Source organism: Perca fluviatilis, chromosome 15 (assembly GCF_010015445.1).
Source record: "Perca fluviatilis chromosome 15, GENO_Pfluv_1.0, whole genome shotgun sequence".
NCBI lineage: Eukaryota > Metazoa > Chordata > Actinopteri > Perciformes > Percidae > Perca > Perca fluviatilis.
In genome coordinates, this window is record NC_053126.1 from 11,865,145 (window position 1) to 11,889,299 (window position 24,155).

The following is a 24,155-nucleotide window of genomic DNA, read 5'->3' on the forward strand; positions in this document are numbered from 1 at the left end:
CTAAAGTTATTCATCTACATTGTTGTATAACCTTGATTCTTGCTGAGGAATTTGATATTGGTAAGGTCTGGGAGCTCAAGCTGAACTTTGTAAAGTCTGCTTCCAACCTGAGGAGCAGACGAGCCCTGGGGTCAAACATTCAGACACACAGGCAGACAAAAAAACTATTCCTCAGTGGATTCCAATGGGCCACGCCACACCTGAATCCAGAGTAAGCATTGTTTTTTTTATCCTTAGTTTTAGCTCATGTGTTTCTTCCTCTCCTCCCTTCCCATCTTATTTTAAACACAAGGTGAATCATTCTCTAATACAGCTCCATCCTCAGTAACCTTTCCATTCCTGGGTCAAAGGTTGCCAAAGGAAATAAATTTGATGCAGAGAAATTGTCCTGGGAACAACGCTCTGAAACCAAGAAATATGGCAGACCCTTCTCCCCACAAAAAAACCCCGGCCCTGACCCCTCTTCCCTATGCGGATTTTCGCAGTCTTAGCTGCTTCGGTCATAAGTACTACAGCCACTAGCTGTTGCTGCCTTACAACGGCAGTCAATGTGAGGCTTACAGTAATAAATACGTGGAATACAGAAGAATTTCAGTGCATTACCTTTCGCAGCTATGTACGAATAATTCATGAGAACAGCCTGAACAATCATATATGTTGTTTTGGGAGTCATTAGTAAACACAACCTATTCTGTTGTTTAGTTATGAGGACATGTTGGAACAATTGTATGTAACTTTAAAGGACTATTGCCATATCATTTACCTAAATTGAGATTAAAAAATACAATAGTCTTAAAACAGATTACTTCCATTATTAATAACCAACACAAAACAGATCATGTGAAAAACTATTGTAAAAAAAAAAAAAATGTATATCAGAAGTGTCAAACGTTTTTTGAAATGAATGTATGAAGCCACTGCAAGGCTTTTAACAGAGGAAGTACATTGTTCCATTAGTAGATTATTGCTGTAGTGAAGGTGTGATGTATTATTTACCTTTTTTTACATGAGTTACCTGTAAAGACTAATATCACAATGGCCCACATGTGATGGTGAGACTGGTGTATGTATGCTATACCTGAATGTTGATAATGTCTTAATTATTTTTCTATAAAGACAAAACCAACATGTGTTTATTCTTTTGCAGCAGATTGTAAATTAATGAGAGCCCACACAGAGTCACGTAATCCTCCTGAAAGTAAAAAGAACAACCTGGTATTTTCATTTATCTCCTGATGTTTTATAAAATGTCAAAATACTGTAGTTACAGTATGTCTCACTCTGGAGCATTTTTACCTTTTTAAATTAATTTGGCTCCATGGGTTGATTCCGAAGCAAAGGGATGTTGTGGACCAATTGTATGCATTTTACTCTTTTTTTGTTACCTGCTTGGCATTATAATTCCACATTCATTCAGATGAAAATGGAGTGCAATCTGAATCGCTCAATTTTCCTTTCCACAAGTGCTCTTAATTTCTTTGTTGCCATGAATGATACAATTTCTTCAAAATGAACACAGTTGGGTGTTTTATTTCTTTTTTAACAGTCACTTTGCACAGAAATTGGCAAAAAAAACTTATTTTCATTAAAAGTATTTTTTTAAACATTAAGTTCTTGACAGTGGGAGAAAAAATTACTGGCTTGGAATGGAGACAACTGCAGTTGCTTCAAGCAAAGAATTACAAATATGTTTCATCAGCAGATATATCTGTAGGTTAGGTCTGTGCTCATTGGCAATACATGTTCATGCTGTGTGCCAAAAGCAACTGTAGCATGCTTACAGGCTCAGACTGTTCCTAAAATAAAATGTACAAAGTCCCTCATATGTCATTAACCTTTTATTTTTCCTCTTTGAGCCAAAGCAAATTATATAATTCATAAAATACCATATTAGTATCAGTGGATTCCGGCGGGTCTGCGTGCCAATTTGTTTTGTTTGGACAACAAGATGAATTTGGACAGCAGGCTTGTCTTTGGGAGAATAATTTGTTTGCTTGTTAGCTTTAAGATCCTGTTTTATTTTAATGCACAAATCTGGCAGTGGCATAAACTCCAACTCCGTGCCTCTGGGAGGAGGGGCAGAAGCCAAGTGAAGCTCTTCCAATCGAGCCCACTTGGTGAGACTTGTACAAAGCATGCACGCACACACACACACACACAAGCCAAATATGTATAATTTGTTCATTTTATTACTTTGTGATTACACTGAGCCAAAGACATTTCTAGCTTCCCGTCTAAGATTGTATACGGTGTCTGCTTTGTGACAAAATGGTTAAATATATATTCTGAGTGTGTATTTTTGTCTGTCAGTCAGAGGCCAATCAGCATCTTGAATGAACTCCATGGCACTTAAAATGTTATTAATTTAATCCTGCGAAGTCTCAGAGAAATCAAGTCCAGCGCCAGCTACTGTATAAGTGCCGGCTGCAGTAACATCTGTCAGTGTTTTGTCCCCCAGCAGTTTAAATAAAAGGTGTGTTTCACTTTATCAGCAAACAGAAAAAATAGCTTCTGAGAAGGCAGACAGGTTTGTTTTGACTGCAAAACATTCATGGAAGACGATTGTTTTGGAACGATAAATAACCTGATTAGAGACCCTTTGATTCAAATGTAATTGTTGATAATGTAAAATAAAGTTTAGTTGGACGTGTGGCATGAGCCAAGATTCCTATAGACACAGACTTAAAACACATTCAAAGGTGTATGATGAAGTATGTACTAGGTGCCATGGTAAAAAGTACAGAAAGACCCAAATATTTAAGGAGCAGGTGGAGACCAAACCAGAGATGAAAGACAACTGTTAAATATCAAGTTTCCACCTGGCCTGCCTCATTCATGGACTGTCAATCACCACTGAAACCACGCCCCTTTCCAAGCTTTTATAACTCCGCCTTTCAGGCCTTTGGTGCTATTTTTCCCTCCAAAAAAGCAGGCAGAACAAACAAAGGAGTGATGTGAGTCTAATGGACTTTTTCATTGTATACTACTTATATTTGGTCACATTGAATGTTATGTCTGAAAGTTTGATGTATATTGTTTGGGTTATGTTAGATTGCAGAGTGAAATACTGTTTAAAGTTATAAGAAAAACCAAGTACAGATTGTGGATGCAGTGCAGACTGGATGCATTACTGATGTAAGTCAAGCTGAATCCAACCTAATTTGTTATGATTGATTGTACATGGCTATTTAGATCTGTGACATTTTCTTTATATATTTATTTAGATAAAATCATACATTCATCCATCCATCCATCCATTATTCACCTGCAACCAGTGTAAACCTTTTCCCTGCATTAATGACAATAAAACCTTGGAACGGAACTGTATCTTGTGTTTAAATGTGCACACCACATCAGATGTTCAGTGAACCAACACCATCAGCAGTTAGTTTTTTCAACAACTGAAAACTGGACTTATAATCAGGTGGCCAGTAACCTAACTACAACTCCATGCTGCTCTGTGACTCTTGAATATAGAAGAAGAAAGTATCTCTGAATAATATGAAATTTAATGCCAACTAGCAATCCAAAATTCAGAGTGTGTATAGATAGATCTATCTATAGATATATATCTCTGTCTGACACTTCTGAATGTTTTATTTATGTAGTGTAGTGTTGTGCTATAGAGACATAATGTTGGTCCAGAAAAAAAAAGCGGTCTATTAATCTAGTCTTGGCCTGTCTCTGAGGAAGCACACGCGAGAAGTAAACTTAGACAGAATTCTTTATTATTATTTTTTTAACAAAGGATAATTTAACAAATGTAGCATAAATGTTGAATCTAACAAAGGATGCTGGCAGGAAAAACATGCTGCCAGGTAAACTAGAATAATGCAAACATGAACTATACAGAAAAACAGGAACTTTAAAGTGGCATGACGTGGCGCCAAGGGGAAAGGGAGACAAACTGATGACTAGGATGGGGCGGGTTTTAAGCAACCTGGAGACAGTGGCCAACTGCCTTCAATTTTCCTCAATCACCTCCAGCTCAGGCTGTCCTCATGAACTGTTCGTACCCCTACGTAAAGTAATGCTCTGTAATTTGTATGTATTCATTCACAGGTATTTAGGATTGTAAGCATCACATTGAGATCCACAGTAAATGAACTGGCAGCTGTATTGATTGATAATCTCATCATCTCAAATCATCAAACTGTCATTTCAGCTGATTTTTCTCTGTAAATGAATACATTTGTGCTCTGTAAAAATGTTTTTCATACAGAAATAATATGTTATGATCAAGGCTCTCAAACACTGAAGCATGTCTGAGTGTACAATGAATCACTATGTAGGTCCCTGTGTGTGCACACATCTGGTTCTTTATCTGCATTTCTGTTTGTGTGCGTGTTTATAAATCAGCCGCTTTTTCTCTTGGGAGCTGAATATAGATTTGTTTAAGATCGGTTTATCAAATTATATTTGTGGGTCAGTGTGGGAGAGCGCAGTTTTGTGGGTGTTGGCTAGCATGTTTGATTTTGTCTCAAAAAAACAGTCTTTTGTGCCTGGTACCAAAATACTAGTCTGTATCTGTCATCTGTGTCAGCCTCTCATAAACGTATCCGTGAATTTCAATGATTTCTGGTTTTGCCGGTGACCCCTTGGCTCATCCTCAAGGACCCATCAGGCCCCCCAGAGCCCACTTTAAAAACAAAAATGGCTTAAGCACTTTGAAGAATGGCGTACAGTAGGTATACATCACATTATCCTTCAAATCCTATATTACATAGCCAGCAGTGTTCGCCCTCTGGCTGCGTACAGTTGAATTGCAGCCTCAAAAGGATTTCAGTCCACAGCTTTTCCTCTATGAAGCTCGCCTTTCATGTCACTAGTGCTACAGTACTTGTATGTGCAGACGCAGCCAACCTCTTCCTCATGACGCCACCGAGGCTGGGCTCAGAGGGCTCCGATCATAATATTTAACACACCCACCCTGGGATGAACACTTGGAAGGAAGACAAGGCGGTGTAAAGGTGGTGGGGGGGACAAATGACAACCAGGATCCCTGCACCTGCCAGACAGTCTCTGATTTGACTTCAACGAGGCTCGCAGGCAGCAGGAACGGGACAGCATCCAAGCATCTCAGCGGATCACCTGTCTTTTTTTTCATGGAATTTCCTTTTTAATTATCAATGTATCCTAAATACAAGGAAGGCCATGTTTTTGTGGACTATATCAATCTCTCCTGTTACTTTTTTTTCCAGTTATGACACATTTGACATCTCACTTCGTGCTGGCAGCAATACAAGGAAGCAGATTTGAGGAAGAGTATCGGCGCTTTTAACAGGACTAGCCCTCCTCCTTCCTGTTACCTCGTCTTAACGATTTATTTGGTGGTCCGTCCTTCTGACACTGTATCCTGTTCAACAAGGCAATGAAATAAGAGCACTTCTTGAGTCGCAGCCAGTGAAGTGTCCAGAGCTCACAATGTGTCCGTCAGTCCACCTGTTTGTCTGGGAATGAAGAATTTGGACTATTGTAAAAAAAAAAATATATGAATAAAAAAATTAAAGACTGAGCACATCATGGAGTTCCTAACATAGGCTGACGCGCATTATGTGTGCAATGATCACAGTAAATCTTCAAGCCAACCTCGCTGCTTTGTCATCGCATAACCGTGTTGGACATCAATGTCGGTGCCGTAAGGTGCGCTGCGCTTAAAGCTTAGCCTACTCTGCGTAAAGAAAAAATAATATAAATATGATATTGTTTCGTAAATTCAGAGTGTTGATACTTATGGTTTTTTTGGTAGCGTGCACCATGCACATCATGATAGACTTGTTACCGAAACTAGAGAAGCGGGCGGCGGGAGCGGACAGCGGGGACGGCGGCTGTCAGTGCGCTCACCACCCGGCCGGGGAGTTGCAGGGCTGGGGGAAGCAGCGCGCCAGGTCGGCGGCTGAAGCGGGCTGGCCTAACAAGCACACGCTGAGAATCCTGCAGGATTTCAGCAACGAGCCGAGCTCCAACCTCACATCGCATTCCCTGGAAAAGATCACAGCAGCCGGGGACAGAGCGGAGTCCTTCAAGCGGATGAGACCGTCGGCGGGGAAGGCGGAAGACCACAAGCCGCTCATCGGAGACGCGAGCGGGGGTCGGACCGTCCCTGCCCACGGTGTCTCCCGACTCTCTGCTCTATTTGAGCATCCTTTATACAAGATTGACCTTCCTTTCCTCACGGACGATGACACTTTGTTTAACGTCAACACTGACATCAGGTTTTATCCCAGAGCAACAGGGAACCAAGTATGGTAAGCTGATGGGAATTTGTTCAACTTAAAGGGTTACAAGTGGGACAGTGATCATTCAGCCGGTTGTAAAACATATTTGACTGTTGATGGGAAGAAGGTTGATGTGTTGCAAGTAAGGGAGTAAAAGTACCTTAGGGGATATTACATGTTTGGTTAATAAAGAAATATAGGCTTTAAGTAGCCTGTTATCTACATTGAAATAGTTGAATTCAATTAAGCTCTCTTGCTTTCTAATGTTTGTCCAATTTGCAACTAATTTGCATAATGGCCATGCAGGCAAACACATCATGAGACATCTGCCTGTGCACGTCTGTCTATCTGTCTGTCTATTTAAATCAAATCGACCAGCAGACAGGTTCTTCCATCCATCCAGTCAGTTTTCTCTGCCTCCATTATAATGTCCCCTCATGCATCTGCTGTACAAGCTCATCTCTCCTATTCCCATGTCATACCTTTTTTCAGGCACACAATAGGAGTTACCATCCTGCTTATATATATATATATATATATATATATATATATATATATATATATATATATATATATATATATAAAAAAAAAAAAAAAGTATTTATGTATGTTATGTGTGTGTGTGTGTGTGTGTGTGTATATATTGTGTGTATATATGTGTGTGTGTGTGTATATATATATGTTTTGTGTTGTGTATATATATATTTATATATATATATATATGTGTGTGTGTGTGTGTGTGTTAATTCCTTCAGGATCAATTTGTATGCAAATACAAATAATACAATACAAATAATCTAATCAGGAATCTGCTTGTACCACAACTTCTTGTTAAACCTCATATCCTCTCCCTGTTTTTCAGGCACAATGAGGAGGGGAACGCAGAGGAGGAGGAGGAGTTCTCTCCAACTGGAGAGGTGACGGCAGAATCGTACCCCAACTGGTTACGTTTCCACATTGGCATCAACCGCTACGAGCTGTACTCCAGGCACAGTCTTGTGCTGGACGCACTACTAAAGGACCTGGTCACACAGAGGATCACCAGTGTGGGTAAGTCAGTCAGGGAGAGTTCTGTAACCAAGGTGTGTGTATGTGTAAGTGTGTATATGTCAATCTATAGGTTAGGCTGAAGTATTGGGCCAATTTATTCTGGTTAACTGTGGGTTGAAGAACTGGTAGCCCACCTAAAATATTTTCATTACAGTAATGTGTCTTAATGAAAAGTTTTACTATCCTGTGACAAAATGCAACTTCAGATGCTTTTCCACCCTGGCAAAAGTTCAGTTCTGTTGGGTAAATACAATGAAAAATAAACCTAAATTAAGTCTTGGGAGCTGTATCAGCCATCAGAAACCCAAACTGGTTAAGCCCCAAAGAGTGAGGTGTGTGCACCTGACTTCCTGTGCATACAGAGCGCATGTGTGTGAGAAGGAGGCCACAATGACACCCATATGGTCCTTATCTGCATTTCTGCTTATGTGTGCGAGTCTGTGTTCAGCCGCCTTTTCTCTTAGGAGCTTAATGTAGATTCTAACAATCCATGTTTATCAAATAATGTGGGTGTTTCGGTTTCTGAGAGCATGTGTGCTTTAGCCAGCATGTTGGTTAAGACGTGTTACAGCTGCTAAAATAGTATAAAGTACACATATCCCCTAAAGGTCCCACCTGCATTTCATTTCACCTGACCAATCGCAACTTTTGAATGAGAACAGTGTTACTAAATTGAAAGTAAGGATGGATAACAGATGGGTAGAAAAGGATAATGCATGTGTAAAGAACTTAGCTACACATAGCTACTAAACAAACTTGAGCATTAAGACCAGCTTTGAAAAATGTTGTGAAAAAAAAAGGAAATATGTCAAGGTGCTATAAAAAATAACATTAAAAATAAGTCTTTTCTATACATTATTTGACTGCTGTCTGTTTTTTGTAAGAGACCGGACTGTTATAAGACTTTCTATTTTTCTCCACTATTTTTGCTGTAAATGATAAATAAATGTACTTTATAGTAGTTTTTTTTAATTATCATGATGCCACCTTGGCCTAATCTCCTCTGTGAAAGAGGTGTTGTCATTTTTGCTATTGTGGCTTTATACAAACGGGGCAGTGAATACCAAAATATCCTTCACTGGTGCATGTTGTTATCTCTGTCTCTCTGTGCATCAGTGTCATTATATTTCTCACTGACGCTGTCTCCACTGTCTCATTACGAGTCCCTCAGGCAGCTCACAGTCATTCATTACTCATGCTACACACCTCAGCCTACACTTAGTAGTTTGTGTGTTTTTGGTCCCCTCTGTTTATAATATATAAACCATCAATCTGTGCCCAGACAGACACACCTATAAAAACACTGTCTGTATTCTGAAAAGTGCTGTGTGTGTGTGTGTGTGTGTGTGTGTGTGTGTGTGGTGTGTGTGTGTGCGTGTGCGAAGGCATGCGCCTGGAAGCATGCATTACAGCTTTTGTGCACCGTAATTGGTGCACACACTTACTGTACTATCTATCTGTTTCACTACAATTACAAAACCAAGACAGCATTAGAAAGTTTCCCTGTTCAGCATTTTTCTGCGCAATAGTGCCACCCTCCCTCCTCTGTGCCTGTCTCTCTGTGGCCTTTTGTTCAGTCTTCAGCCGGACTCATAAATCATACGCACAGTACTGTGAGGTGGCACAGGTGAGAGCAGGGTGGATTTATCATCATGGCACAGGATGGGAGGGGAATCTGATGGTGGTGGGCGAGATTTTAAAAACGATGACATCGATTCATTTGTGGAGAAACGAAGCAAGAGACGGATGGTTAGATCAACAGAGACGCAAACATTCACGCACAGATACTGAGACAGATGGCCTTTAGGTGAATCAAAAGAATGTCTGGTTGAAGTTTGTGTTCTGTTGTTCAAGTCCTGTCTGATTGCATGTCAGCACAGATACAATCCAGAGAAACAATCAGCTGAGCTTTGCCAGGGGATTACCTTTTGTAGTTTCCAATAAGAAACAACATTTTATAAACATCCAGAGCAGAGAATTGAGGTCAGCTCCTCAAGGATTGTGGCTTATGGGTTGAAGGTCACAGCATTAAAACATAGTCCAGTCATTTGCAATCTCTCAAAGGTTTTAGGCTAGCCGTATAGCTGTACCAAGTTTAAAGATTACTCTAGGGCACTATCCACTTGACCTGGCTGCATCAAATCTGGCACGTGTGTCTAGGCCTAATGCTCTCAGTGCATTCTTTGGTTTTGATTTCACTCAATATCCATCCTCTGTTGTGAAGAACAGGCGCTGACGCCAAGTTACGTAGGTTGTACTTTGTGCAAAAGCTTTTGAAAATGAGTCACGGTAAATGGGGAGGCTTGCCATCGGTGAGTAAAACAAAGTGAGACAGACCGAGCATAACAGAGAGAATACGAATAAAAGGATGACACATACAAACAAGGAAGAGGAAGAATCTGAGAGAAACGCCAATAAACACAAAAGACAGTTCTGTGTAGGGGGTCGAGTGCAGCCAGCTACTCAGCCAGCAAGCCATGTGGTAAGTGGGTCCACTACAGGGGGTTATGTTGATATTGGGGTTAGGCAGAAGCTGTGTGTTGTGTAATTTGCTCAAGTTAATGCGCTGTAATAAATGGGCAAATCCCCCGAAAGCCTGTCCATTATGACAGAAACACAAGGCATTTAGACAGGCCTTGCGGCCTCTTTGTTTGAGTCGGAGGCAGGCAGGAAGCTCACAGTCAGCCTCTGGGAGACACCATGGACATGACTGATAGTCAGAGACGTGTGCCCTGCCTCCTCTCCCTGGGTACAGGAGGTCAGTTTGGTGGGAGTGAGAGAAGTGGTTACGAAGAGTCTAACGTGCACAAGCAAATCCTGACAATGTGTACAGAGAAACATCTGGTCAGAATCAGGTCTTTATGTCCACATATACACACATGGATGAAAACGTACTTCCATTTGTGATTTGATTTAGGAAATAAAGGAAATTAAGATTTTTAAAATGTAATTGCATTATAATAATACGCTGCTGAATGGTAGTTTGATTGGACTTTATGTGCTAAAAGTGAGTGGACTTCTTTCACTGAATCGCTGCCCATTTGTTGTATTTTCTAAACGACACATGCTGTTTGTCAGTCTGTTACACTCAGACAAATTTCCATTCGTCCATCAAACCCAGAACTAGCCGTAGTTCAGTCAGCAGATGCTTTTCATGCCATTTTTGTCTTTCAGTCACACCGAACTCCTAACTGCCACAATTGCACTTTGATTGTACAGTGTCTGGCAAATTGGTCAGCAGATGTGAGAGCTCTATTATGCAGTCATGCAAAATTGCGTCCTCCAAATTGGCAAATAATGAAACAGCTGTGCATATTTACGAGTATGTTTCTATGTTTGTTTGTGTGTGTGTGTGTGTGTGTGTGTGTGTTTCTGTGTGTGTTTCTGTGTGTGTGTCTGTGTGTGTGTGTGTGTGTGTGTGTGTGTGTGTGTGTGTATTTATGCGTCACATACTAATCTAACATCTTGATTGTTTTTCTCTCAGCCATGAAATCAGGGGGCACCCAGCTGAAGTTGATCATGACTTTCCAGAACTATGGACAAGCTCTGTTTAAGCCAATGAAGTAAGTAGCAAAGATAATCTACAGTTACATATTACACTACACCACTGGGTATCACAGATATGATCATTGTTAAAGTACCCATCTAATAGCAGTTTCTCTGCTTTGAACACATTGCTCAGATTTCAGCAAATTTGCATTTCCCCCTAAAATAACTAACATCAAAAATCTGTTTGATACACTTGGTTTGATGCGCCCATTTGTAATGCACATGTTTCAAGAGGGCTACAGGAAATCTCATCTGAATAAGTGCCAAGCACTGCTGCTGCATCTTTCGGTGCATTCCGATACACAGCTCTCCCCTCTGTGTGATCTTTTTCTGTCTGCTTTTTAATTAACATCAATGGGCTTATGTGTTAATTAAAATGAGCATTGAGCCATCGTCAAGACGTCTTTGGGGAGGCATACGTATATGCTAGCAGAGGCGCGAGGTACACGAAAAAGAAATACCCGCCCTCTCAGCGGTCTGAGTTTTGACGGTGAATTCCCATGCAGACGCAGATCAACAGCGTCCAGTCCAACTGGGCAGCAATCAGAAGTTATTGCTCAGGAGCCTGGTTTTAATTGCTAAGAAATGCAGAATGTTTTTTTCTACATGAGAGCCTCAGTGGAGAGTATTCCATTCTGGTAGAGACAGACAGACAGAGGGGGTGTTTGGGTTTTTCTCGCAGAACTGGCGACTGATACTCGTGTAAACTGTGTGTCACATCCTGACAGCCTGCACGGGTATGGTTTGTGATGATTCATTTTTTTTTCAAGTGAACCAAGCCCATTACCATACCAGCTAAAGCAACATTAGTGGGAGGAAAAGGAGTTCAGGCCTGTGAGTCCCATATCAGCTTGAAAATGAATGATGAAATGTTGCTACTGAATATCTTTTTACTGTCAGGGCATGATTTATGGAGAGGCTGCAACGTTTATTCAAGTTCATTCACCTAATGTTTGTATCCCTTATTCAGCTCCTCTTCACCTGAATGGAATGCAACTTTGTAGCTTAATATATACACAAACAGTGGCAGTTTAGAGTGGCACATGAGCAATTTTTCTGTGTCCTAACATGGCATGTCCTTTCAAGGTCAATCAGTGGATGAATTATGAGATCATGAGGCGTTGTTTACAAAATTAGCCGCAGAGAATATGGTCCAAACTGTGGCAATCTGAGCATCTATTGTAGCCTTCATACACGCAAACCTTTCAACTCAACAACAGCACCCAGCAGGCAACAATGGCATAGTCATATCTGACAAGAATGGAGTTTACTCTGTGTTTGTGTGTGTTTGAATAGATATTTGACTGGACTAGGCATTCAGGGGCTGCTTCTAGGTTCTGTGTGCATGCATGAGTCCTGTGTGATGGCAGGACGGGTCAAAGAAGGAGGAGAGAGTTGTGAGGTGTGGTCAGGCCAGGATGCTCTGAGCATCACATGTTATTAACGGTATCAGGGGAAAGTCATACATCATCAGCACTCATGCAATGTCTTATTATAATACGTGCATTATGTAGGTTTCTGTTTTGTCAAGCAGAACACAGATAATGAGTCCCTTAGGAGTGAAGGGTGTGTCAACTTGTGAAATGTTTTTGATTTCAATTGGTAGATGATGAATTTTACTTTTATATCTGAGTATTAGTACGTCTGTTGCCAAATTTTTTCAAAATACCTTTTAAGCCGATAGAAAGATTGCCTTGGGTTCAGAGTTTGAGAATCTAAAAATTAAATGAATGAATTGTACGCGCTCTGAGTTTAATTTTAAAACTTAAATTATGTTATAAACTTAGCAGGGTTTGGAATCATAACACTCTGTCCAATAAAAATGTAAAAGAAAAGTGCTCATTTCTTACAGATATAAGTAAAACAGTCTATCTTGGTTGCTGTCAGAAACTGTTTTGACAGTAATTACATGTCAGTTTTATGAATTATATGCTACAGATTCCAGCAGCTCTTTATTTAGCCTGTCATACTTTATTAAAACTCCTTGTTTTGACTGTCACAATCATCTGTCTCCAGCGTTTACAGATATTACTCAAAAGTCCCCAGAGCGGAAATACAAAAATATCAGTTTTCTGAGAGAAGTAATGTAGAAAGATAACCTTTGTTCTGCTTTTGTCTATGCATATCGTGAGGTTTTGTTGTTTCGATCATAGCATTGATGGGTCCCACTTTTAGTTTAAGATCTTTGGTGCATTCTGGGTACTGTAGTTCAGAGTGTTGCTGTGTTGCATTGGTATTTTTTTTCTTTACCTGTCCCGTTATGCAGCATCAAGTGGTGCTTCAAAGAGGTTTTGATGTTTCAGGCTTTCTTTGAGCCGAATGCAAATCTGTACACTGGCATGGGCCAGGAGACTGCACAAGCTGACAACTTGCCAGACACCTCCACATGATGTTTTCTCTGCACAGCCCTGGGAAAAAAGTTTGGAGCTCCGATTTATCTGTCTGACAAATTCTATGATTCTGTTTGGTGATTTAAAGCGGGTGCCCACAACGGGTTAGAAGATGCTCGTTTAGTTTTTCAAACTGCAATTTAGTTAAATGTTTTAGGTCACAACGGCTTGTTTTCCCCCCACAAAAATGGATCTCCTCTGATTTTTGTTCCAGCGAAATGTTTGTGATCCTCCCAAGAATTTTAATCTGACAGTCAAACATGTACAAATATAGTTCCACAGTTATGGATATTGTAAATTATAGTAGGTAAATCCATGCAAAACTGCCTCTACACTAACCACAATGCTTTGACTACCTAAGAGTAAAAAGTGGATGAATCCTAGTGGTGTCACCATGAGAAAATCTTTCGTTTAGTCAACAAACAAATACAAAATGATTCAATTTGAACTAAAGATGGGGTTGTCAGAAGGATGTGAGTTAAAGGCTGTAGAGGATAGAGAGGAAGGAAGCTGCATGTGAAGAGAGAGAGGGCTGGTGTTGGAAGACAGATGAGAGGCAGGGATAGACCAGAGGGCAAGGAAACCGCTAGAACTGCCAACCTGTCAAGGAACTGGGACTTCCAGCTGGAGCCAGGTTACAGGCAGAGCGGAGACCCTTCATTGCCAGGCCTCCGTGTCTGTCTGGCTCAAGTCCCTGGTGCCCCATCCTACCCATCTTCTGCCAAGATCCTGGCTGTGGTGTGTAGACAGAACCACAATGTTCATGTCATGCTAATTGGATTTGTCAGATGGAGGGTTGAGGGATTGAATGAGGAGGTGTAAGCCTCAGATATGCAAAGAAATAATTAATTTCTCCATCACAAGCTGTTTGACAAGCCTGTTTCCGCCCCCCTCGCTTTGATATTGTTGATAGTCTCACAGTTCAAAATGGTTTATGCATTGCAGAAATAGCAGAAATGACTTTGATCGTCCGTGTTTGTTGTGTACATGCTCTAGTCATGCCCAGAGCTGTTATATCAGCGCACAGGGTTCTAGAACATATATATATATATAGGGCACACATGCCAGTCCTTTAGCACCGCAGGGACTCGGGAGACGTCCTCATCTGCATGAACCAGATCAGTTTTGACAAGCTCGGGCTCTTAGCGCTTGTAAAGCCTGTGGGGTTGTCCGTGAAGCCTCTTAGCTGCAACACCCAAGAGGCTGCTTCGTTTTTATCATCTGCAGGCTGTTTCATAACCACAAGAACATTTGAGGGCCTCATCACATCTACTATTCCCCAGTTGGGTTATGACTGACGTTGCTCTTTGGATCCTCTCTCTATAGATGGGGAATTCTATTAGAGCTAAAGCCATCTAATTTCCTCTGGAGAGAGCCTCTCACCGCTCTGGTTATTGATCTGATCATGAAAGATTGATGATTTTATTATCGATTTACATGCATTCATGTAAAGTGCAGGAGGAAACGAAGCTGTTCATGAAGTGTGTTTGATGGCTTGTGGTCTTTATGGTATAAGCTTGATGCTTACAATTCTTTCCTGTAGATGAGAACTGCCAGTTAATCTTCCTCAAGCATAGAGATTTCAGATCCACATGCAAAAATAACTGACTTGATAACAAGCATCTGTGGACCAAATGACAATAAAAGCTGGTTCATGGATTGAGTTGCCCCTGTCTTTTTCTTTGAGCAGTTATAATCATGAATAGAAACCCAATGAAAGGATAATGGTCTCACATTATGGAAAAAAGCCATCACACAGAGCTTTATGCAACGCATCCTAATCCAGACAAGTTCTATTGTTGGGAACCTGAACATCTCATTACATTGACGAATACTGCATGATTACATACACAACAAGCACACTGTAAATATATGCATACATGGCATGCACTGCACGAACACACACAAATCCACTTGTCATCATCATTTCTTAACTGACATCTTTTTTTTTCAATATCTTAGACCTAAAACAAGGAAAAGAAAAAGTATTGTTCACATCATATCAATTTAAGTGTTTTTCTTCTTCTTTGGTAGTTCTTTGGCTGTTAGAACAGTATTTCCCTAAAGAACTCCCACGGGAGCGATAAGAATGGTGCTGGCTCTCATAAGTTAGACACACTTTTAAAGGTGCCGTCTGAGCTCATCTTTGGGTGTGTGCACAGATGAAGCATGTTACTGTTGACAGCTGTTCTCACAGCTGTGACTCACTCACACACTTACATATGCACACAAGCTGCAAAGAGAAGGACGCTGTGGGGGTTACGGAGTTCATGCACCCTCCATCACCCATTGCTGGTACTGGAATATTTGCAAGCAGCGAGCCAAGTCGCAGCTGTAGCCACTCACTCAGAGCTGTGGGTATATTACACAAACGGTGATGACTGCAAGCCCACACTCTGCCTGCACACACAATAAAAAGCTAGCTCATTCACTCCCAGCCGCTCACCATTCAGCACTTCCTTAAAGGGCTGATAGAATGATTACATAGGGTATTTCACACTGTTCCTTAAGGTCTCCTAATAGGGTATGTAACATTGATTGGGCTGAAAATTGCTCGGTTGCTATTTTATGGGCCCTTACGCATCCCTGTGTTTTGGCCCTATTTGGAACTAGAGCTTTTCTTCCAAATATGGTATGCTCATGAATATTTACATGAGCTGCGCGCTGATTGGTTGACATACACAGAGATCGGAGACGAGACAGCAGGTCTCATATTTCAGACACTGCAATGTTTTGTTACTAAATTCAGCTCCCTCAAGGCCTCGGCATTTGGTAGTCCAGTAACCCAGAAAAGGTGACTTTGCGCGGGTATGGAGCGCCGCGGGCTTCCGGTCATGACGGAGATCCATCTAGCTCACAGCGAGCCGGGGTCTGTGAAGGAGGACACGGCGGGCTGGGAGGCAGCACCGGCCGCTGTCACGTTAGCCTGCTGAGCTCCTGCTGAGCTGCAACACACAGTCGGACAAAATTTGCAATTAGCCATCAATTTTCGGAAAACAGCCCATATTTGACCTCTACATAGTTGATTTCAGTGAATTTAGTAATTAAAAAGCGGGCGAACAATGTATAACATTTCTGAGATCTGCGTGACCTTCATTCAGAAGACTCAGGTCAGTTGTGTAGCCTATGTAAATGTTGGGGCGTGACAAAGATAGAGACTAGAGCCAAATAAGGAGGAGCCACTGAGTTGACGTCAACTCGGTGGTTCGTTGAGATTTGCCCGTTTTCAGAGGCAGTTTCAAATTGTGAGATGAAGAAATAGGTGTCAGTGGGATTTTGAGGTTCTATGTATGTCCTATTTACCCACCAAACTGTCGTTTTTCAACTAGGACAGGGTAAAATCGGTTTTGCTTTCCATCACCCCTTTAATGATTTCCAAGTCAAAAAGCCTTAAAGATGTAAAGAGACTTTAAATGTGTTGACATATCAAATCTTTACATTAACATCCTCGTCCTATAGACTATGATAAAGTTTTCTGGGATGATTCTGACCCTAATGTTCCATATTATAAAAAGCTGATTTGTCACATCTATCCTTTCACATGCTGATAATGTATGTAAACTGTGGCTTCATCAGTCTTTCTGGTTAAACAGTGCTTAGCAGGGAGAGACTCCTCAGGTTTTTCAGCAGCCCTCCCCCCCCGCTGTGCCATCCTGGCATTAGATTGGCCTCACAGTGGTCACCATTGAGTCCAGTCGTAGCACACAAGACCAATCAGGTGGCAGGGGACAGAGCAGCTCAGGATGCCAAGCAATTGGTCTGACCTGGCTGTTGAAATATATGACATTCTGTAGAGAGCAGGTGTGGTTTGTTCCCGAGTCTGCAGAGATAGAGGAGGCTGTACATTTGAAGTGAAGTTTGTCTGTTTATCTAATAGGAATGTTTTTTTTCTCTTTGTGTGTTCTCATTTGTGTGTTCATATCTCAGTGTTTGTATGTGTGAGTGTGGGTCTAGGTCTATGACAGACTATTGTTTGACATGTTTCCATATTTACAGAGAGAGAAAGAGGAAAAGAAGAGAATAAAAGAAGAGAATAAACAGGATAATGTAAGATCTATGTAGAGAATCTGTCTTTGACAGATGTAGACAGAGAAACAGTTGCCTAACAGTTTCCCAACAAAACTGTAATGAAACGGTATGAGTGTGTTGAGTGTGTTTGGGATAGTCTTTCATTTTTCTTGGTGATGTTATGAAACTAGTTATTTATTTCAAAAGGCTACATTTTGAATGCAATTAGTGCTTTTTTTTATTTAAAAAAGGAATAAAAAAGTATTGAACCTCATTACTTTGGTTTACAGTGTAGACTAAGACTAGCTTTTGAATTAGATTTTCTTTTTTTAAAACACTTCAGAACTTGCAGTACTTGATGAAAAAAGGGATGATTTATTTTATAACAGACATAATTAATTAGTTTGTGGTATACCAGCCCAGTATCTCTCGGAATTACATCCATATTGGGCAATTGCATACCTAACAATTTATGTTCAGTGCAGTGTAATTTGCTCTTTTTCAGAAATAACTTTATTTAGTTATTTGGGAAATCCAACACAGAGAAACATCCAAAGCAAAGATCATGTCTGCTGTCAAACATTATCTTCTGCGTCTCCTCCACATTTTATTGTCTATCTCTCTTACACTCACCCACATACACACATCCAGAGTGAGAGTGTCACAACATCTGTTTCTCATGCAGCTTTGTGCTCGCAGCCAGAGAGGCCCGGACCCAGCAGCTCTTCTTTAGGCTCTGGGCACTACCGACTCCCTCCTCCGGTCTTTAAAATTAATTTGGTTTTCAAACTGCCGTAATGTGGCTAAGGATTGCTCATCTTACACAGCCTTATTTCTCTTTCCCCCCCCCTTACATGCTCCTCTTTCATCCCCATCATGACCTCTCTCTTCCTTTATTCACTCTATCAAAGAGTTTTGTGTCGTCCACGGTTGTAATGTCAATAGTCTTAGAATGGCTTTCTACCACGTATGTACTGTACATTTTCACTGTTTTTCATTTGCCCTAATTTACACACTGATTTATAATTTTCCTATTTCGGGCATCCATGTAAACAACCCCACCTAATGAAATTCTCGATCTCTCGGTTTCACGCTGTGATGTTGCTTAACAAAAGGTGTGGGTTGTTTGCATGTGTTTGAACTTGTGTGTTCAAACTTGTGTCTTTAGCTGGTTAAGTGTGTGTGTGTGTGTGTGTCTCCAGGTCCAGTTTAGTCGGTGTGTGGGAGCTGTGATGTATTGGCCTCTTGTAGGCTGTGAGATGAGCCGGTTAATTAGTGCGATGTTTTAACCAGCTGCATTCAGTGGTTTGTCACATCTGCCCAGACATCAGCGCACACACACTATTTCAGTTGACAATTTGCATCAGTGAAGGCTTAATAAAGTCTACTGCAGAATTTCAATGTGTAATGTTTAAATTGAAGTGTCAATCATTTATGTGTGTTCTGCTTGTTATGTTTTATGTGTTGTTATTGAAGTGTGCATTTGGGTCTTCTGTAATCAGTCATTTCATATCATTCACATCTGTTCACAATTACCACTGACTTGTTTCTATTCCATTTGCTGGATGTTCTCAAAATAAGTTCCATCTTTTCATGTTTCTCTTTACTTCTGTGTCTCACTCTTGACTGTGTCTCAGCTCAGTGTCTATTCTTGATTTGAGAGGTCGGTAGTGTGACATCTGGCACTGAACAGGGCTGTATATCATCTCAAATCACATCTTCTTTTTTGACACAGACACTGAAACAGAGTACTGTCTTATTTTAGACTCCTGAACCTTAAACTTCCCTCATACACTCCCCACTCTCACACACTTCACATAAAGACATCTCTCATGAATGTTTTACTAGGTCAGCTCCTGAGGAAGTGGTGTTTTTTTCGTCACCATCCCCCCCCATCCTCCCTTCTCTCTGTCCATCCCTCTCTCTGTCTCCACCTCCCGTTCATGCTCCTTTTTGGACTTTGTTTGTTTGATTCGCTGAGGCAGTACTAATCCTCGGCTTGTCCCTCATCTCTCTGCTCTGTATTTTTAGATTCTCTCCATTTTCTCTCTCTGTCTAACAAGTGTTTATGCACTCGCAGTGTAATGTGGCAGAGCCGTGAGTACCCTAATCGTAATGTGATTACAGGCCAACTGACTCTGAGTTGCTAGAGATGATACAATGAGTTATGTTTGTGTGTGTGGTTCTGGGCATTGACCCCAATCGTTGCAATTATACCTTGTGGCGCATCTTATTATAAAATAGTGTGCCACATACTGTCAGTGTTAAATCAGACCACCAAATAAATCCATGTTTGTATAGTTTTGGTCCTTCATTGCCATAATTTATAACAATTTAGAACTCCAATAGATCGAGACATATGAGCAGTTTTATCACACTTACTGTATTTGGCTATGAACAGCTATGAACCAATCACAACAATGAACCAATCAGATTGCTTAATTTGAGCTACTCGTTTTATTATATGTGAAACATTAAAGGAATAGTTTGCAGTTGCTAGAATATTATGCACAGTAACTTTCTGTTGTTACTGTTGCCAGGCAACCCACAGAGACTCCAGGAAGTCACTGATCTTGGCCAAGAAAAAATCTGTTAAAGAACTCTATATTCCCACAACAGGTTGTTACTACACTTTGCTTTTTGTTCATCTTAAACATATGAGATATACAAATTTTATTAGTGAGCTTTAGAGGTGCTGGTAGGCAGATTGTGTTACCTTTGGACAGAGCCGGGCTAGCTGTTTCCCCCTGTTTCCAGTCTTTATGCTAAGCCAAGCTAACCAATCTTCTTACTCTTGCCAAAAAAAGCAAATTGGCGTATTGCCCAAATTCTTCTTCTACTACTACTATTCTTCTAACATACATGTTGGGTAAGTGAGCATTTTTTTAACCTTTGTGATTGTTTTTAAAACTGTTAAATAGTCAGAATGTCCATTTATAAGGTAGACGTATCAACATGGGTGTATGTATGTGTATATTTTGAAATAAAGTAGATTCTTTTTGTAACTCGTAACATGATGGGTCAATAGCGTGAATCAATTGCACACGCCTTGAGCAATGTAGTGGTTTGGAGTTGTCAAAACAGGTTTCATACAATCAATCAGCAACATACAGTAGGCTGAAAAGATGGATATTTGACGACTAGATCAAGAAGTCTGGTAATTCTTCAAAGCAAAAGTTTTGAGCCTGATATGTGAATCTTAGACCGGTGTACGTGTTTGTGTTTTTATGCATTTGTGTCCATGCTTTTGGATTTGTGGTTGGGACCAGAGCGTGTGTGCTCCTCTGTGTTTCACCACATCCAAGTGAATCACATTCTTGCAATAGTGCATGCTTGTTGTGGTTTCTGGCCCTGTTTTTGTCACTGCTTTGCATGGTTATGTTGCTAAGCCGTCCTAACGTATCATTATAGTCTAAAATACTGTATGGGGGAATTCTTAAGCTTCCCGCTAGGAATGTCTTTGCAGCATTTGTCTGGAATGCTGAAAATTCATTTCCCTCCAGGAGGTGAATTCTAGACATCTTAAATAAGTATCTTTTTTTATGTGGCGAGGAAAACAGGCCAAACCTTGACTTATGTACCTTCAGTAGGAGTCATCTGCTGAAACTACATGAAATGTCCCTGGTTGGTTATCTTAGATGAGCACACAGGAATGCTGCATTATATTGAGTTTTTTTTTAAGGATAACTGTCCTCTAAGTGCTTTTGGTGAATCTAATATCTCTGACCTTGCATTTTAGCATTTTACCCTGACAAGTTAGACAACAACTTTCTGTGTGACCATAAAATCTTGCTAATGGCCCTGATGTTTTTCCTTTCTAGTCCTTCTCAGAAGCTATAATGAGGATAATTGTTTGGGCTTAGACGGACCAAAAGGGGATTAGTCTTTTTTTTCCTTATAGCACTCTGAAAATGACAGAGCACACATGCTTCATTCTTACTTTGTCACTAAATCAACTGTTTCTACTTAACAATGGGACCACACGCACTGCACCACCCCTTACAACTGAGCTCTGTCATTAAATAACGGCCTTTCCCAGGTAGATCTATCACAGTCCACCTGAATTTCTCTCCAGGCCGAATGAATGAAACAACAGTTCTTCGACAGAGAGAAAGAGGGATAGCATTGTGGTTATGTAACTTGGGCCTTTTGTGATAGCATGCACAGGTTAATACATCCATTGTAGGCCAGGCCCATGCTTGTCTAAGCCTGTCCCATGCATGGTGGCAATTATGCTGTATGCGACTCCTCTATCACCCTGACAGAGGCCAGTGGAAGGGGAGGAGAATGCATTCATTGTCTACCAATTAAACCAGAGGAGGGTTCTACCTGGCTTTGCCCATTGTCAGGGCAGGATGTAGGAGGGGCTGCAGTGGCCAGGTCTGGTATCACCGAGCCACCTGATCCAGGGGCTTGCCTGGGTCACCCCTACCCTCCCACCCTCCTTTTTGCAGCTCTGGGCAGCAGTGATGCAAACAGAAGAGCCTCTGTGCTGGTGGTGCAGGGAGACTCTCATTCAGTGCTGTTACTGCTGGGAAGATTGTTCACAAAAGGAGTGCTAGGAATCTCTGAGATTCACAAATGAAGTGTGTGTGTGTGTGTGTGTGTGTGTGTGTGTGTGTGTGTGTGTGTGTGTGTGTGTGTGTGTGTGTGTGTGTGTGTGTGTGTGTGTGTGTGTGTGTGTGTGTGTGTGTGTGTGTGTGTGTGTGTGTGTGTGTGTGTGTGTGTGCATGCGGTCTTCATGTGTCACCTCCTCTTGATCATATTTTAATTGTTACATGTAACAAAGGACAGAGTAGACTTTCATCTTCAGTTCCCAGATGTATGATATTATTTGGTTTTTACATCTAAGAAAAGTTAATCTCCACATGTCTCTTTTAGGGTCATAACACAGCAGCATTAGTAGATTTGGTTAGAGATTGTATGTATCCACAGACAGGCGCAGACTCAAGTAACAGCTGTCCCCCCAGTGGACCTGTGGGCAGGTGGTGAGGCTAGCAACACTAGTATGAAAAGATAAAAATACCAGATTCTCTTTGATTCTACATTGTGGACAGCCAGCTGCATCTATGTGGGTTGAGGTGAGTTTATCATGAATGTCTATAACACATTTCATGGCAGTTATTATAACCTTTATTTATTCAGGGAGGGCCATTGAAAGCCCTCTGTTTTCCAATGATTCCCTGATTACAGCACAAATAAAAAGTAATATAAAACCATCTCAAACATTACAGTACAAATAAATAATATTATCATAAAAGTAATCTGATCATAAAACACTACTCAAATTACAATATGTAAAAAATTAATGAAAGGAACAATCACAAAATAACAGTACATGTAAACAATAAAAACAAACGAGAATCACTGATGTAGGTGAATAAGAGTTATTAAAAACAAGGGCAGTCTCTATGTAACACATTTTCAAGCATCATCTTGAACGTCCCAATGGAAAAGACTTCTTCTAATTTGAGAATTCAAAACCACAACGTTGACCTAGTGGCGCTAGACTTTGACCTGCTGGTGGCACTAGATGAAAGTCAGGGGATCATCAAAGTCATCCACTGGGCACCTTTCTTCGGATATCTGCACCAAATTGCATGGCAATGTATCCAGTAGTTCTCAAGACATTTTACTAAAAAACAAATGTATCAACTGGCTGGTGGCACTAGATGAAAAGTCAGGGGATCACTGAAGTCAGTAGGCTTTATGCTCTGGGATCAAAAAATGTCTGTTCAAGAATTCCGTGTCAATCCATCCAATAGTTGTGTAGAGATTTTCGTATGGAACCAAGTGGGGGACCAAGTGACCTACAGCCTGATATTTAATCCCTAGAGCCATGCTGCTAGTGAGACAAAAGAAAATAATGCTATCCAGTGCAAAAATACTTGGAATGTTTTCTGTTGTATAATGAATTGGATTACAAATACATTGTAGGATGTTCATGTTATTGTTCCCCTCTGTGAGGTATATACACAAGGGGGACCAATGCACCAACTACACATCATCATTACAAGATGATGCATTGGGACACAAACTGCAGCGACATTAAAGGTCACATTACAAAGTGCAGCAGTCACACGATGATGCATGGACAGTGCCTCATGATGCAGAATAGTGAAGAATATCACATTTGAGCCAGTTCCATTTGCTTTCTTCTCATTGTGAGCATCATTTAGCGCACTAGAAAATGTGCTGTGATGCATTTTCAGAGTGATATCTTTGAAATGTATGTATGTAAGTATGTATCATCAGGAAACTTTACTTAAAGTATTACAAGTAAAAGTACTCAATGCAGAAAAATCCTCACATTTTAGAAACTGGAAACCGTCAAAACAGTTCTGTCAATCAACTAATTGTTTAATCGGCTAATCATTTCAGCTGTACTGTGTAGTAAAACATGGATTTTATAAACAACTATGTGTTTTGTGTGCAAAAATCTTGATTTGTAAAGTAACTAGTAACTAAAGCTGTCAGATTATTGTAGTGGAGTAAAAAGTACAATATTTTTCTCTGAAAAGTAATGGAGTAGAAGTAAAAAGTGGCATGAAAAGAAAAGACTCAAGTAAAGTACTGGTACCTCAAATTTGTACTTAAGTACAGTACTTTATTAAATGTACTAGTTACATTCCACCACTGTTTCTAGACATTCTAAGTATCCTCCTTATTCCTTTCACATACAAATTAACTTTATTTACTCTCAAGTGCACTGGACTCTTTCCATCCCACTTAGCTATTACACAAGGATAAATGCAACCCTTGGAACTGTTTTTCCCGCTGTTTCACCACTTCCTCCTTCACCGCCATCACCCACTCATGACCACAATGACATCTCTCAGCCACCACTTAGCCTCTGATAGATGGTTTCTATTTAGGAAACGGCCTCTGACCGCAAACCACCGAGCACAACAAGACTGTTGACAGGTCTAAATAGAAAAGT

The 24,155-nt window shown here is 40.7% G+C and overlaps 1 protein-coding gene across 1 annotated transcript in view; it reads left to right on the forward strand.

The window, feature by feature from the left end:
* The first annotated feature begins 4,808 nt into the window (after positions 1-4,808).
* The window catches only part of fam20ca (FAM20C golgi associated secretory pathway kinase a), a 35,530-nt gene continuing 16,183 nt past the window's right edge, over positions 4,809-24,155 (forward strand). Inside the window, exons 1-3 of the mRNA XM_039825362.1 lie at positions 4,809-6,248; positions 7,081-7,268; positions 10,753-10,831. Coding sequence (XP_039681296.1) covers positions 5,698-6,248; positions 7,081-7,268; positions 10,753-10,831 — 818 coding nt within the window. The 5' untranslated portion in view covers positions 4,809-5,697. The remainder of the gene's footprint in view (positions 6,249-7,080; positions 7,269-10,752; positions 10,832-24,155) is intronic.